Raw genomic sequence first — 13,075 nt, forward strand, 5'->3', positions numbered from 1 at the left:
TGAGCAGGGACCTCTGGGCCTCTTTAGTGTCCTAAGTTTTCATAACTGTGACCTTAATGGCCTACCGTCTGTAAGCTGTTAGTGTATTAATGACCGTTCCACAGGTGCATGTTCATTAATAGTTTATGGTTCATTGAACAAGCATGGGAAACAGTGGTTTAACCCTTTACAATAAATATCTGTGAAGTTATTTGTTATCTTTGAAAGACAGGTTCCTGAAAAGGGACGTTTCTTTTTTTTGCTGAGTTTATGTGACACTCAGTTTTGCCGTTGACGTGCAGTGTGTTCCCTGGGCAGGTGCAGGTATAGGACCGCTAGTCGTATCTATTGAATGGAATCCACTGCACTGTGGAAGGGTAGAGAGTTCAGTGAGATGGGTGGAGACCAAACCAAAGATGGGTAGTGTAGAGGGTGCATCTATAGAAATTGAAATTATAGTGGATACAAAATAACCGATTGACAGTCGGTAGAAACCTGGCGGGGTGTGGTTGGAGCCGGACGGGGCAGGGGCGATGGGCTTGTAGCTCATCGTGATGTCACTGCGGACCTCCCCGTACGACGATGCGGCGCTTCTGTCTGTCCCGTCGACCCGGTGCTGATACAGCTTTACTGGTGGGCTGGGCCCCTGGGAGTTAGGAAGAGAAAGTTGTGGTCTTATGTTCATCTATGACATTCATTAACTATTCTGTCAGTCTAGCCTGGTCCAGAATACACTGTGTGCTATGCAAGTATTGTTGAATGTTCTGTATGGCCAATTGGGTTTGGCATGACAATGATTGAGGAATGTTGTTTAACTCATACAGATTTGGACCAGGCTGACATCACGTTGTCAGTGGATTACTGACGTTTGCAAACATAGTATTTAGCTAGCGAGTAAACCAACTGGTTTCAAACATTTGTCACACCAGTGCCTGTTTCCTCTAGCTACATCAGCTTAGCAGGCAACTTTTCATAGTAAGTCAGTATCTCATCTGGTCGTAGCCTATCTTTAAATGTAACTAACGCTAGCTAGTTGGCTAGGTAGCCAAGTTAACGTTAGCTAACTGTAGCTCGCTAACTAGTTACCGAACATGTCGATTTTATGGCTTTCCAGGTCTTCTTTTTCGGAGTCTCACTACACATATTATCAGATCTCACAACACCTGGATAAGGGTTTAACATTTCCGGGATCACATCAATATGGTATAGCAATCTTCTGAGATGCGTAGTGTCAAAGTCACCTTTTGTCAACCATTAACCCGTGTTACTGCAAGAAATGGGAAAGTGAAAGCACAATGAAATAAATAGGGAGTGGGCAAGAAAAATGACTTTCGCGCTGACTAACTATTCTATTTGCTTTCTCATTTTACCGTAGAATTGAAATGCACGGGATGTATGTTGGATGGTCATGAATCTATAGGATCATCGGAGGATCCCTAAAGTGAGGATACATTTGATGTTTACGACCGTTGGAACTCGAGGCACCATGCACTTAGGTACAAATCCATTTTCTATGACTTCTCCAGTAGAAGATTAGTTTAAGATTTAAATGAAAGGTTATCAGTTACCTCTTAATTGAAAAAAGTTATGCTTCTTCTATTCTCCCTTCTCACAACTCTTCACTTGCTTTTGTCTATTAGGAAATGTTACATTTATGTAACATAAATGTAAATGTAACATAAATGCCCCTTGGATTTGTTGCAGTTGTCGTTTTCCTTTCACAGTAATAGGATAATTTGTTCGATTTATTCTCAATGTATTATTTCTAGTAATTACTATTAGGAATCGATTCTGTATTCTTCCATTCAACTTCGTTAAAATGACTACTGTGCCTGTACTTTCCTAAAATGGCTGCTAGTGCTAGTGTGGCTATTCAACCAATATACTGTAGAAGCAGTAGAAAGATAAAACCAATGTCTGAAAGTCCAAAGTTCAGCCTCACAGGCTCCATCTGATCATTCACCTTCACCTGGTTGCCAATGAACCCAATAGCTTCACTTCTGAGACAAAAGGCGGGATCTGATTTGACCATGAGTGTACAAAACATTAGGAACACCTGCTATTTTCATGATTGACTGACCAAGTGAATCCAGGTGAAAGTTATGATATTTTATTGATGTCAGTATAGATGAAGTGGATGAGATGGATTTTTACACCTTGAGACAATTGAGACATGGATTGAGTATGTGTGCCATTCAGAGGGTGAATGGGCAAGACAAAATATTTTAGGTGCCTTTGAACGGGGTATGGTAGTCGGTGCCAGGCGCACCGGTTTAAGTGTGTCAAGAACTGCAACGCTGCTGGTTTTTTTCACGCTCAACTGTTTCCTGTATGTATGAAGAATGGTCCACCACCCAAAGGACATACAGCTCACTTGACACAACTGTGGGAAGCATTGGAGTCAACATGTGCATAATCATTATGACAATTTTTGTAACTTTATTGGTAAAGTATTTTGATACTTTGCATGTACCTACAATGTCTCTCTCTCAGGCTACCGAACACCTAAATCATGATAATGTCATTCTGATGTCCTTTATCTTTTATGAAGGGTTGTGTCTGAGGGTGCTGATACTGGCTGCTCTCACAGTTCCCATCAGAGCAGCTCAACCTGGTGAGAATGTTTACACTGTTAATTCCATCAGTAACTCAAATAAATGGTTTCCGGGACACAGATTAATCTTAGTCTGGGATTAAAGTAATTTTAATGGAGATCCAGGTTAGGCCTATGTTGAATTTGTGTCCTGGAATCTGGCCCTGGGAGTCTAGCACAAATAAGTCACCCGCTCCCCCCCGTCTCTCCTTCTCCAGCCCAGGAGACATTCACCTTAACTGTCCCTGATGGTCCAACCTCGACCCTGTCTGGCTCCTCGGTCTCTCTACTCTGTCAAGTTTCACCTGTCTTCAATGTGGAGCCATTGGAGGTGTGCTGGTATCATTCCAGTAACATTCACAGTCCTGCCTTGTTGTACAAAGATCACAAGATCCAGGAGACCCCTGTTGTCCCCCGGTACAGGGGCCGGGTGTCTCTAACTGGGGGGATGGAGAGAGGGAACGTTTCCCTGACACTGGAGAGGGTCACGCTGGAAGACAGGGGGGAGTATGTGTGTCAAGTCAGCAGTGAACAGTGGGATGAAAAGGCCAGTGTCTTCCTCACAGTGAATGGTAAGGGTTATCGCTCAAATTCATGGTGAAACTGTGTATTGTGGTGTCACCCCCGAAGCACCTGATCCTAGATCAGAACTCCTACTATGAGACACATTATGAATACATGCCCTGGAGTCTTTGGTACCACCTCTCAGTTTACAATGGCTGGGTTTAATTTGTGGAGCTTTCCAACAAGAATCTGTTCCAAAAACGTAGCAATAACAAGGATGCCAACAAACGCATACAAAGTAGCATGATCAATTCACCTAGCTAACTAGCTGCAGAATAGGTATCAACTCACCACGTAGCTTATCCTTAATGTTTGTCCATAGGCTACCAGAGTGAGGACAGACATTTTTCAGAATAAACGTGGTGAATGAAAAACTTAACAAAATTGCCCACTCCCTACCCGGTATCTTATTCTGCAGTTATACAACTTTGTTATTTACAGTTTTTGGAACAGATTCCTGTTGGAACGTTCCACAAATTATACCCACCAGTTTACAATTGCATTAGGGGTGCAGCCACTACAAACTTCAGCTGTCTTTAGCCTTATACAGACCCTTAAAATATCTATAGAAGCTATCGGGGCATCCATGTAATCTAAAAAATAAAAATGGGCAAACCACCTTTAAACTTCGGACTAAATAATTGAAAGTTGTTTGAGTTGTTTGGCCATTTAGAAAATGTCATGGATGCCCCTGTCATTCCTATTGAATGTTAGCTAGCGGTGGCTAAAGTTAGGTGAAGTTTGTCATGATCGTTTAAAAGAAAACCAAACCATGGCATACCGTTTCTAATGGCCCATAGACTAATTTCAGAGTGAGGAACCATCTAACATTAAATTGTAAAATGCATTAACTCAGTATATAAACGTCCTTTTTTCAGGACCCTGTCTTTCAAAGATAATTTGTAAAAATCCAAATAACTTCACAGATCTTCATTGTAAAGGGTTTAAACACTGTTTCCCATGCGTGTTCAATGAACCATAAACAACTAATGAACATGCACCTGTGGAACGGTCGTTAAGACACTAACAGCTTACAGACGGTAGGCAATTAAAGTCATAGTTATGAAAACTTAGGACGCTATAAAGAGGCATTTCTACTGACTCTGAAAAACACCAAAAGAAAGATGCCCAGGGTCCCTGCTCATCTGCGTGAACGTGTCTTATTAAGCATGCTGCAAGGAGGCATGAGGACTGCAGATGTGGTCAGGAAAATAAATTGCAATGTCCGTACTGTGAGACGTACTAAGACAGCGCTACAGGGAGACAGGACGGACAGCTGATCGTCCTCACAGTGGCAGTCCACATGTAACAACACCTGCACAGGATTGGTGCATCCGAACATCGCACCTGTGGGACAGTTACAGGATGGCAACAACAACTGCCCGAGTTACACCAGGAACGCACAAGCCCTCCATCAGAGCTCAGACTGTTCGCAATAGGCTGAGAGAGGCTGGACTGAGGGCTTGCAGGCCTGTTGTAAGGCAGGTTCTGACCAGACATCACCGGCAACAATGTCGCCTATGGGCTCAAACCCACTGTCACTGGACCAAACAGGACTGGCAAAAAGTGCTCTTCACTGACTTGCCGTGGTTTTGTCTCACCAGCGGTGATGGTCGGATTTGCATTTATCGTTGAAGGAATGAGCGTTACACCGAGGCCTGTACTCTGGAGCGGGATCGATTTGGAGGTGGAGGGTCCTTCATGGTTTGGGGCAGTGTGTCACAGCATCATCGGACTGAGCTTCTTGTCATTGCAGGCAATCTCAACGCTGTGCGTTACAGGGAAGACATCCTCCTCCCTCATGTGGTACCCTTCCTGCAGGCTCATCCTGACATTACCCTCCAGCATGACAATGCCACCAGCCATACTGCTCATTCTGTGCATGAGGCCAGCGAAGAGCCCGGATCTCAATCCCATTGAGCACGTCTGGGACCTGTTGGATCAGAGTGTGAGGGCTAGGGCCATTCTCCCCGAAATGTCCGGGAACTTGCAGGTGCCTTGGTGGAAGAGTGGGGTTACATCTCACAGCAAGAACTGGCAAATCTGGTGCAGTCCATGAGGAGGAGATGCACTGCAGTACATAATGCAGCGCAGTACATAATGCAGCTGGTGGCCACACCATATACTGACTGTTACTTTTGATTTTGACCCCCCTTTGTTCAGGGACACATTATTCAATTTCTGTTAGTCAGATGTCTGTGGAACTTGTTCAGTTTATCTCAGTTGTTGAATCTTGGTATGTTCATACAAATATCTACACATGTTAAGATTGCTGAAAATAAATACAGTTGACAGTGAGAGGACGTTTCTTTTTTGCTGAGTTTATCTTGCATTCTTCCAAATAATTCTGTCATTTTATCGGTGTCCTAATAGTTTTGTACCTCCTTATCTGTCCATTAGTAACAGGTAGTGAACCAGTTCTCTCTGTAGCTGAAGCAAGAGGAGGAGGAGGTCAGGTGAACGTCACCTGTTCATCAGAGGGATGGTCACCACAGCCTAAACTCATCTGGAGAAACAAAGATGGAGCAGAGATCAGAAATGAACAAGAAGTGCTCAACACTTCTGGTAATTAAATTTGGGTACTTCCTCACACTGTCTTTGCTCTGTTCTAGTACCTGTGGTTTGGGTTAAACATCTGACCTGGGTTGTGGTGTACATTCAGTTACACTACTTTGTGTAAGTTGATGGGTTCAGATTTCTAAACTTTTAATATGTATAATCATGCAAGAGAAATGAGGGGTGCGGTAATCTAGGGTCTACACCAGAAGTTAATTGTTATCTGTAGGAGGAATGCAAGTCAGTTAAGAACAAGTTCATATTTAGAATGACGGCCTAGGAACAGTGCCTTGTTCAGGGGCAGAACGACAGATTTTTACCTTGTCAGCTCCGGGATTTGATCTAGCAACCTTTCGGTTACTGGCCCAACGCTCTAACCACTATGCTTCCTACCGACTCAAAATGGTTGATATTGTTAAGCTTGGAATGTACTGAGTGCAGGGAAGACGATCACATGTTGGCAGGCACTGATAAGGGTGGAGAGCTGTGGATTAGTGAGGAAGGGGGTCGAGGTCAGGTCAGGTCACAATAAGGGAGAAGGAACAGTTTATTGCCCATATCCCTTAACTTCCTGCCTAGCAATAAAAATGTAATGTTTAGAGAGAAGGAGGAGACTCCACCTAAATTGGGGTATATACAGTATATTACCACTGTTGGAAATATGTTTTTGTCTGTTCAGTTCTTTGATCCTTTGGGTGAATAAACTTGATTGGAGCTTTTATAGAGTCCGTCAATTTCTTACTCTGATATTTAGAACCTAACAAAGTCAATGTGAATATTCAGATTTCCCCTCCCCATCTTTCTGTATCAGATCCCCAGGGCTTGGTGAGAGTCACTAATTGGCAGCTGTACACTCCCTCATACTCCGATTGGGTCGCCTGTACAGTCTCTCTGTCTGAGGAGGCGAAGAGAGAGGGCAGAATTCTGCCACATATATACACAGCTCCTACAGCTGCACCTGGTGAGTTAGTCTCCTACACAAACATCCTACCCACGATCAGATCCCTCTCTCCCCATCCCACAGACACTAGTTTAGAGGAGGATAAACGAGATGAAGAGGTGTCTACAGATTTATCTTACTAATTAATTTCACTGTGATGATGTTCTGATGATGTCATGTCTTGAGGTATTTGATCCAAGTTGAGTCTCTGTGTGCAGGAGTCTACAAAGAGGCCTTCATTGTGACTCTGGTCCTGTTGATCCTGTCTCTGGTCATCATCTGTGCTCTGTGCTCTGTCATCCTGTGCAAACGAAGAGGTATCTGGATTTCAGTCATATTAGTGTTTATGATTTAATTATAAGAGCAAGATATAACAGTAATCATGACCCCATAGAGAAATGCGGCATAAAATATTTTGTCCATAAAATATTGAAACAATAATATTTTTAAAAATCTTTTAGGGTCCATGTGGTCTTCATCCCAAAAGTCCAGAAACCGTTCAGGTAGTGTATTTCATATGATAAATAAACTAAGATTATGAGTTATGACGTAACATAAACAATGAGTTTATTTTATTTTGACAGATCAAACTGAGCTGGGACAGAGGCCAGCAGGTAATTGTTTCATTTTGATCTCTGGGTGAAGGCTTTCATAAGATACATGCATCTAACCTATTTTTGAGAAAACCTTTCCATTGACATGAAGCCTGATATGCACATATCTCAATAGGATTTGACTCTACTTGTTCCACAATTGACCTTTTTACAGTAACTTTTACCTTCTCCATTCAACAGAGCAAAATAAAACTATTGCAGGTTGTTCACTATCATGAAATAATTGTATAAATGTGATAATCATTTAGTAGCTTAGTTTTGTATGAATTAAATATTCACGATTAAAGAATTGCAGTATAATGACCTAAATGTGCTCTGCTAGGGGCAAAAAACAAAGAACAGATACCAAATACAGAAGAGATAGCAGCTGGTTTTGAAATTAATCTGGAAGGTATTACGTAAAAGGCGGAAACATTTCTTTACCCTCTAAAATGTGTCATGCTAAAAGTGCAGAAACAGTATCTCATCTGATCTGTGTGATGACTCATCTCACACTTAGTTTATTTATGACAACATAAACCATGATGGATTTTATGTTGACATGATTGTGTCTCTATATTTCAAATCAAATTGAGCTAGGAAAGGGGCCGACAGGTAACTGATCTCTCGGTGAAATGCTAATACATGCTAATACCTGCTAATAACTTATTTATGAGGAAACACTCCATTGACACCAAGCATAATATGCACATATCTCAATAGGGATTGACTCTCCCTTTTCCACAATTCACCTTTTTACAATAACTTTCACCTTTTCCATTCAACAGAGACAAAAAACCTAATTGAAGGTAATGTTCACTCGTGATATACTGTATATGATATTATTTAACTTTGATAATGTAGTAAACTGATGAATTTCAATATAACTGAAATGTGCTCCGTTAGGGGCAGAAAACACTGTGAAGACTCCTTCCAAACAGAAAGCAGCTGGAAAATAATTGAATCTGGAAGGTAAAGTAATAGGATAAAAAATGGATTACCTTATCTTAATTGTATAATTTGATGATCATTTGTCCTAATCACTATTGGATTCGACTTTCCCAGTTCCACATTCACCATTTTACTATAACTTTCACCTTTTCCAATCAACAGAGACAAAAAAACGAATTGAAGGTAATGTTCACTCATTATATACTGAATATGATATATTATAACTGATAATATAGTAAATTGATGAATTTCAATATTACCTAAATGTGCTCCGTTAGGGGCAGAAAACAAAGTGAAGACTCCTCCCAAACAGAACGCAGCTGGAAAAGAATTGAATCTGGAAGGTAAAGTAATAGGAGAACAAATACAGTTGAAGTCTGAAGTTTACATACACCTTAGCCAACTACATTTAAACTCAGTTTCACAATTCCTGACATTTAATCCAATTAAAAAATGAACTGTCTTAGGTCAGTTAGGATCACCACTTTATTTTAAGAATGAGAAATGTTAGAATAATAGTAGAGAGAATTCTTTATTTCAGCTTTTATTTTGTTCATCACATTCCCCTTGGGTCAGAAGTTTACATACACTCAATTAGTATTTGTTAGCATTGCCTTTAAATTGTTTAACTTGGGTCAAACGTTTCAGGTAGCCTTCCACAATAAGTCGGGTGAATTTTAGCCCATTCCTCCTGACAGAGCAGGTGTAACTGAGTCAGGTTTGTAAGCCTCCTTGCTCACACACGCTTTTTCAGTTCTGCCCACAAATGTTCTATAGGATTGAGGTCAGGGCTTTGTGATGGCCACTCCAATACCTTGGCTTTGTTGTTCTTAAGCCATTTTGCCACAACTTGGAAGTATGCTTGGGGTCATTGTCCATTTGGAAGACCCATTTGTGACCAAGCTTTAAATTCCTGATGGACTTCTTGAGATGTTGCTTCAATATATCCACATAATTGTTCTATTGTTATTTCATCAGACCAGAGGAAATTTCTCCTAAAAAGTACAATCTTTGTCCCCATGTGCAGTTGCAAACCGTAGTCTGGCTTTTTTATGGCGGTTTTTGAGCAGTGGCTTCTTCCTTGCTGAGCGGCCTTTCAGGTTATGTCGATATTGGACTCGTTTTACTGTGGATATAGATACTTTTGTACCTGTTTCCTCCAGCATCTTCACAGGGTCCTTTGCTGCTGTTCTGGGATTGATTTGCACTTTTCGCACCAAAGACAGTTCATCTCTAGGAGACAGAACGCGTCTCCTTCTGTAAGGGTTTTCTTCCGTTGAAGGAGAGGACCAAAGTGCAGCGTGGTTGGTGTTCATCTTATTTAATAATAAATCCAAACTGAACACTTCAATTTACAAAAACAACCAATGTGAAAAACGGAAAACGAAAACAGTACCGTGTGGTGTAAAACACAGACACGGAATCAATCACCCACAAACACAGTGAAACCCAGGCTACCTAAGTATGATTCTCAATCAGAGACAACTAACGACACCTGCCTCTGATTGAGAACCATACTAGGTCGAACACAGAAAACCAACCTAGAAACACAAAACATAGAATGCCCACCCAACTCACGTCCTGACCAATTTAAACAAACAAATAACACAAATACTAGGGTCAGAACGTGACACCTTCATGAGCAGTATGACGGCTGCATGGTCTCATGGGTGTTTATACTTGCGTACTATTGTTTGTACAGATGAACGTGGTACCTTCAGGCGTTTGGAAATTGCTCCCAAGGATGAACCAAACTTGTCGAGGTCTACAATTTTTTTCTGAGGTCTAGGCTGATTTATTTTGATTTTCCCATGATGTCAAGCAAAGAGGCACTGAGTTTGAAGGTAGGCCTTGAAATACATCCACAGGTACACCTCCAGTTGACTCAAATTATATCAATTAGCCTATCTTCTAAAGCCATGACATCATTTTTTGGAATTTTCCAAGATGTTTAAAGGCACAGTTAACTTAGTGTATGTAAACTTCTGGCCCGCTGGAATTGTGATACAGTCAATTATAAGTAAAACAATTGGTCTGTAAACAATTGCTTGAAAAATTACTTGTCATGCATAAAGTGGATGTTCTAACCGACTTGCCAAAACTATAGTTTGTTAACAAGAAATTTGTAGAGTGGTTGAAAAACGAGTTTTAATGACTCCAAACTAAGTGTATGTAAACGTCCGACTTCAACTGTATGCTACCCTTTTAATTGTATAATTTGATGATATTTTGACGTAATCGCAATAGGATTTGAATGTCCCAATTCCACATTCACCTTTTTACAATAACTTTCACCTTTTCCATTCAACAGAGACAAAAAACATAATTGAATGTAATGTTCAATCATGAAATAATATACATTTGATAATGTAGTAACCTGATGAATTTCAATATTACCTAAATGCGCTCCGTTAGGGGCAGAAAACAAAGTGAAGACTCCTGGTGAAGAACTTAATCTGAACGGCAAAGTTATACTGGGGGAGAAAATGCTTTACCCTCTATATTGTATAATTGAGTGTTTACATTGTTCATAAAACTAAGTCTGCTGACATGTTGGAGTGCGTTAAACAATTTATAATTTATATAATTTTTGAAAGAATTGAAATACTGGACACTCACACTTAACTTTTTTAAATGCAGATTGGCAGCAGGTGAAAGGATTCAAAGGTAAATAAAATCACAGTAGGACAGGAAAATTGTGTGTTCATTAGATTATTACGATATACAGGTAACAGCCTAAAAACAGGAAATAATCAGTGTCTTAATAGGGTGTTGGGCCTCCACCAGCTACCAGGACAGCTTCATTACGCATTGGCATAGATTCTATAAGTGTCTGGAGCTCTTGTTGTTGATGGTTGAAAACGCTGTCTCAGGCTCCACTCCAGAATCACCCATTAGTGTTCAATTGAGTTGAGATCTGGTGACTGAGATGGCCATGGCATATGTTTTACATTGTGTTCATGATCATCAAACCATTGTGACCACTCTTGCCCTATGGGGGAAGTGTCATTCTGTAAGGGTCCTCCCATCAGGATAGAAATGCTTCAGCATAGGTTGAAGGTTATCACTCAGAATGGATGTATAGTTATTGGCATATACCTGGCCCTCTAAGGGGTTGAGTGGACCTAAACCATGCCAGGAAAAAGCACCTCACACCCATAACAGATCCACCTGAAACCTAATTTCCTCAAGTGTTTCCTTTATTTTGGCAGTTACCTGTAGGTCCACATTATCTGAAATCCTTACCAATCCATCCGATCATATTGTGTGAATGAAATAAATCTTGTCTTTGTTTCCCTCAGTGAACATCCTTCTGGATGAAAAGACTGTGCACCCTGCTATTAGAATCAATAAAGGAAAGCGGGCTCATTACGTTAAAGAAAAAGATACAGAGAAACCCTCTAGAACGCATCTCCATGTGTTTTCTGAAGAGAGATTCAGTTCAGGACAACACTACTGGGAAGTGAAGGTAAAGGATAAATCCACAGAAAAACTGTCATGGTATGTTGGTGTGGCCAGAGAAAATGTTGAGAGAAGACCTACTGTTCCTTTAACTCCACAGAATGGATTTTGGATTCTTTCTTATGATAAAGAAAAAGGTTTCCATGTCAATACCGACCCTCAACCACCAATAACTGTGGCAAAGCTCACTATTGTGGGAGTGTTTCTAGACTGTGACAGACACACTCTGTCTTTTTATAATGTTGATACAAAGTCACTTCTTTACACTTTTACTGATGTGAAGACATCCAACTACTTTCCTCTGCTCAGCCCGGGACGATGTGACATATACTCAATAAGAATCATTTGAAAGCACACCAAAACCCCTTTCACACCACTGAGCCAAGTCAACCTGTTCTGAGCTGGCCTGGTTAAGCATCCAGTGTAGTTGCTGTGGCCGTGCTGGAAAGGACAATGTGACAAGAAAATATCAGGGGCTGCACGTGAGATGTAGATGGAGATGGAGGTGAAATTCATGTCAAATGAGACATGCATTAAACACATTTTGTGTTCAGTGATTCCCAGTTGTAAATGTGTGTATTTTTCTCCCATGGTTCATTGAACAAACCCTATTGGAAAATGGAGTTTTGATATATTTTTTTAGATAAACTTTGAAAATAAGATCTGTGGTAAACACAGGCTTAGGAGCTAACCGTCATCAGCTAACGTCACTGATTGTTTTAAAGCATTTATGTAATCAGAAAAAACACAAAAGGCTACATTCATAACGTTCCTATTAACTGTTGGATATTATCTCAGATCAAAATGTATAACATCCCCTAAGCCTGTGTTAACCTCAGATGCTATTTTGCATTTATCCCAAAACCCTATTCTTTCCCCCTAAGAATGGCTGAATGAACCTTAACTTACTCAAACAAATCTTTTACGACTACAAATTGCCGAGTTTTATAAAATCAACCAAATATCTTTCACTTTTTTCTACCTGTAGCTAGATTATGAATGTATACTGTGAAGCTACTGTAGTACAAGTTAGCCATATACTTTGCATTCTTCAGTTCTGTTAAAATGTTGTCCCAATTAATAAATTACTGTAATCTGTTGATAAAGTTTAACTGTTTTCTTGTTGAACGTTTGAATGTACTGAGCAAAAATATAAAATGCAACAATTTTAAAGATTTGACTTAGTTACAGTTCATATAAGGAAATAAGTCCATTGAAATACATTCATTAGGCCCTAATCTATGGATTTCACATGACTGGAATATATATATATGCATCTGTTAGTCAGATACTTTTTTAAAAAAGGTAGGGGTGTGAAAACCTGTCAGTATCTGGTGTGACCACCATTTGCCTCACGCACACATCTCCTTTGCATAGAGTTGATCAGGCTGTCGATTGTGGCCTGTAGAATGTTGTCCCACTCCTCTTCAATAGCAG

The 13,075-nt window shown here is 40.4% G+C and overlaps 1 protein-coding gene across 1 annotated transcript; it reads left to right on the forward strand.

The window, feature by feature from the left end:
* The first annotated feature begins 1,259 nt into the window (after positions 1 to 1,259).
* LOC127907918 (butyrophilin subfamily 2 member A2-like) lies at positions 1,260 to 12,732 on the forward strand. The gene is made up of 14 exons (XM_052464522.1): positions 1,260 to 1,475; positions 2,531 to 2,593; positions 2,791 to 3,144; positions 5,537 to 5,701; positions 6,504 to 6,653; positions 6,851 to 6,949; positions 7,094 to 7,135; positions 7,217 to 7,246; positions 8,014 to 8,034; positions 8,132 to 8,197; positions 8,339 to 8,359; positions 8,455 to 8,520; positions 10,817 to 10,843; positions 11,479 to 12,732. The coding sequence occupies exons 1-10, from the start codon at positions 1,436 to 1,438 to the stop codon at positions 8,182 to 8,184; spliced, it is 1,017 nt and encodes a 338-aa protein (XP_052320482.1). The 5' UTR covers positions 1,260 to 1,435; the 3' UTR covers positions 8,185 to 8,197; positions 8,339 to 8,359; positions 8,455 to 8,520; positions 10,817 to 10,843; positions 11,479 to 12,732.
* The last annotated feature ends 343 nt before the right edge of the window (positions 12,733 to 13,075 follow it).

Source organism: Oncorhynchus keta, chromosome 16 (assembly GCF_023373465.1).
Source record: "Oncorhynchus keta strain PuntledgeMale-10-30-2019 chromosome 16, Oket_V2, whole genome shotgun sequence".
Taxonomy (NCBI): Eukaryota; Metazoa; Chordata; class Actinopteri; order Salmoniformes; family Salmonidae; genus Oncorhynchus; species Oncorhynchus keta.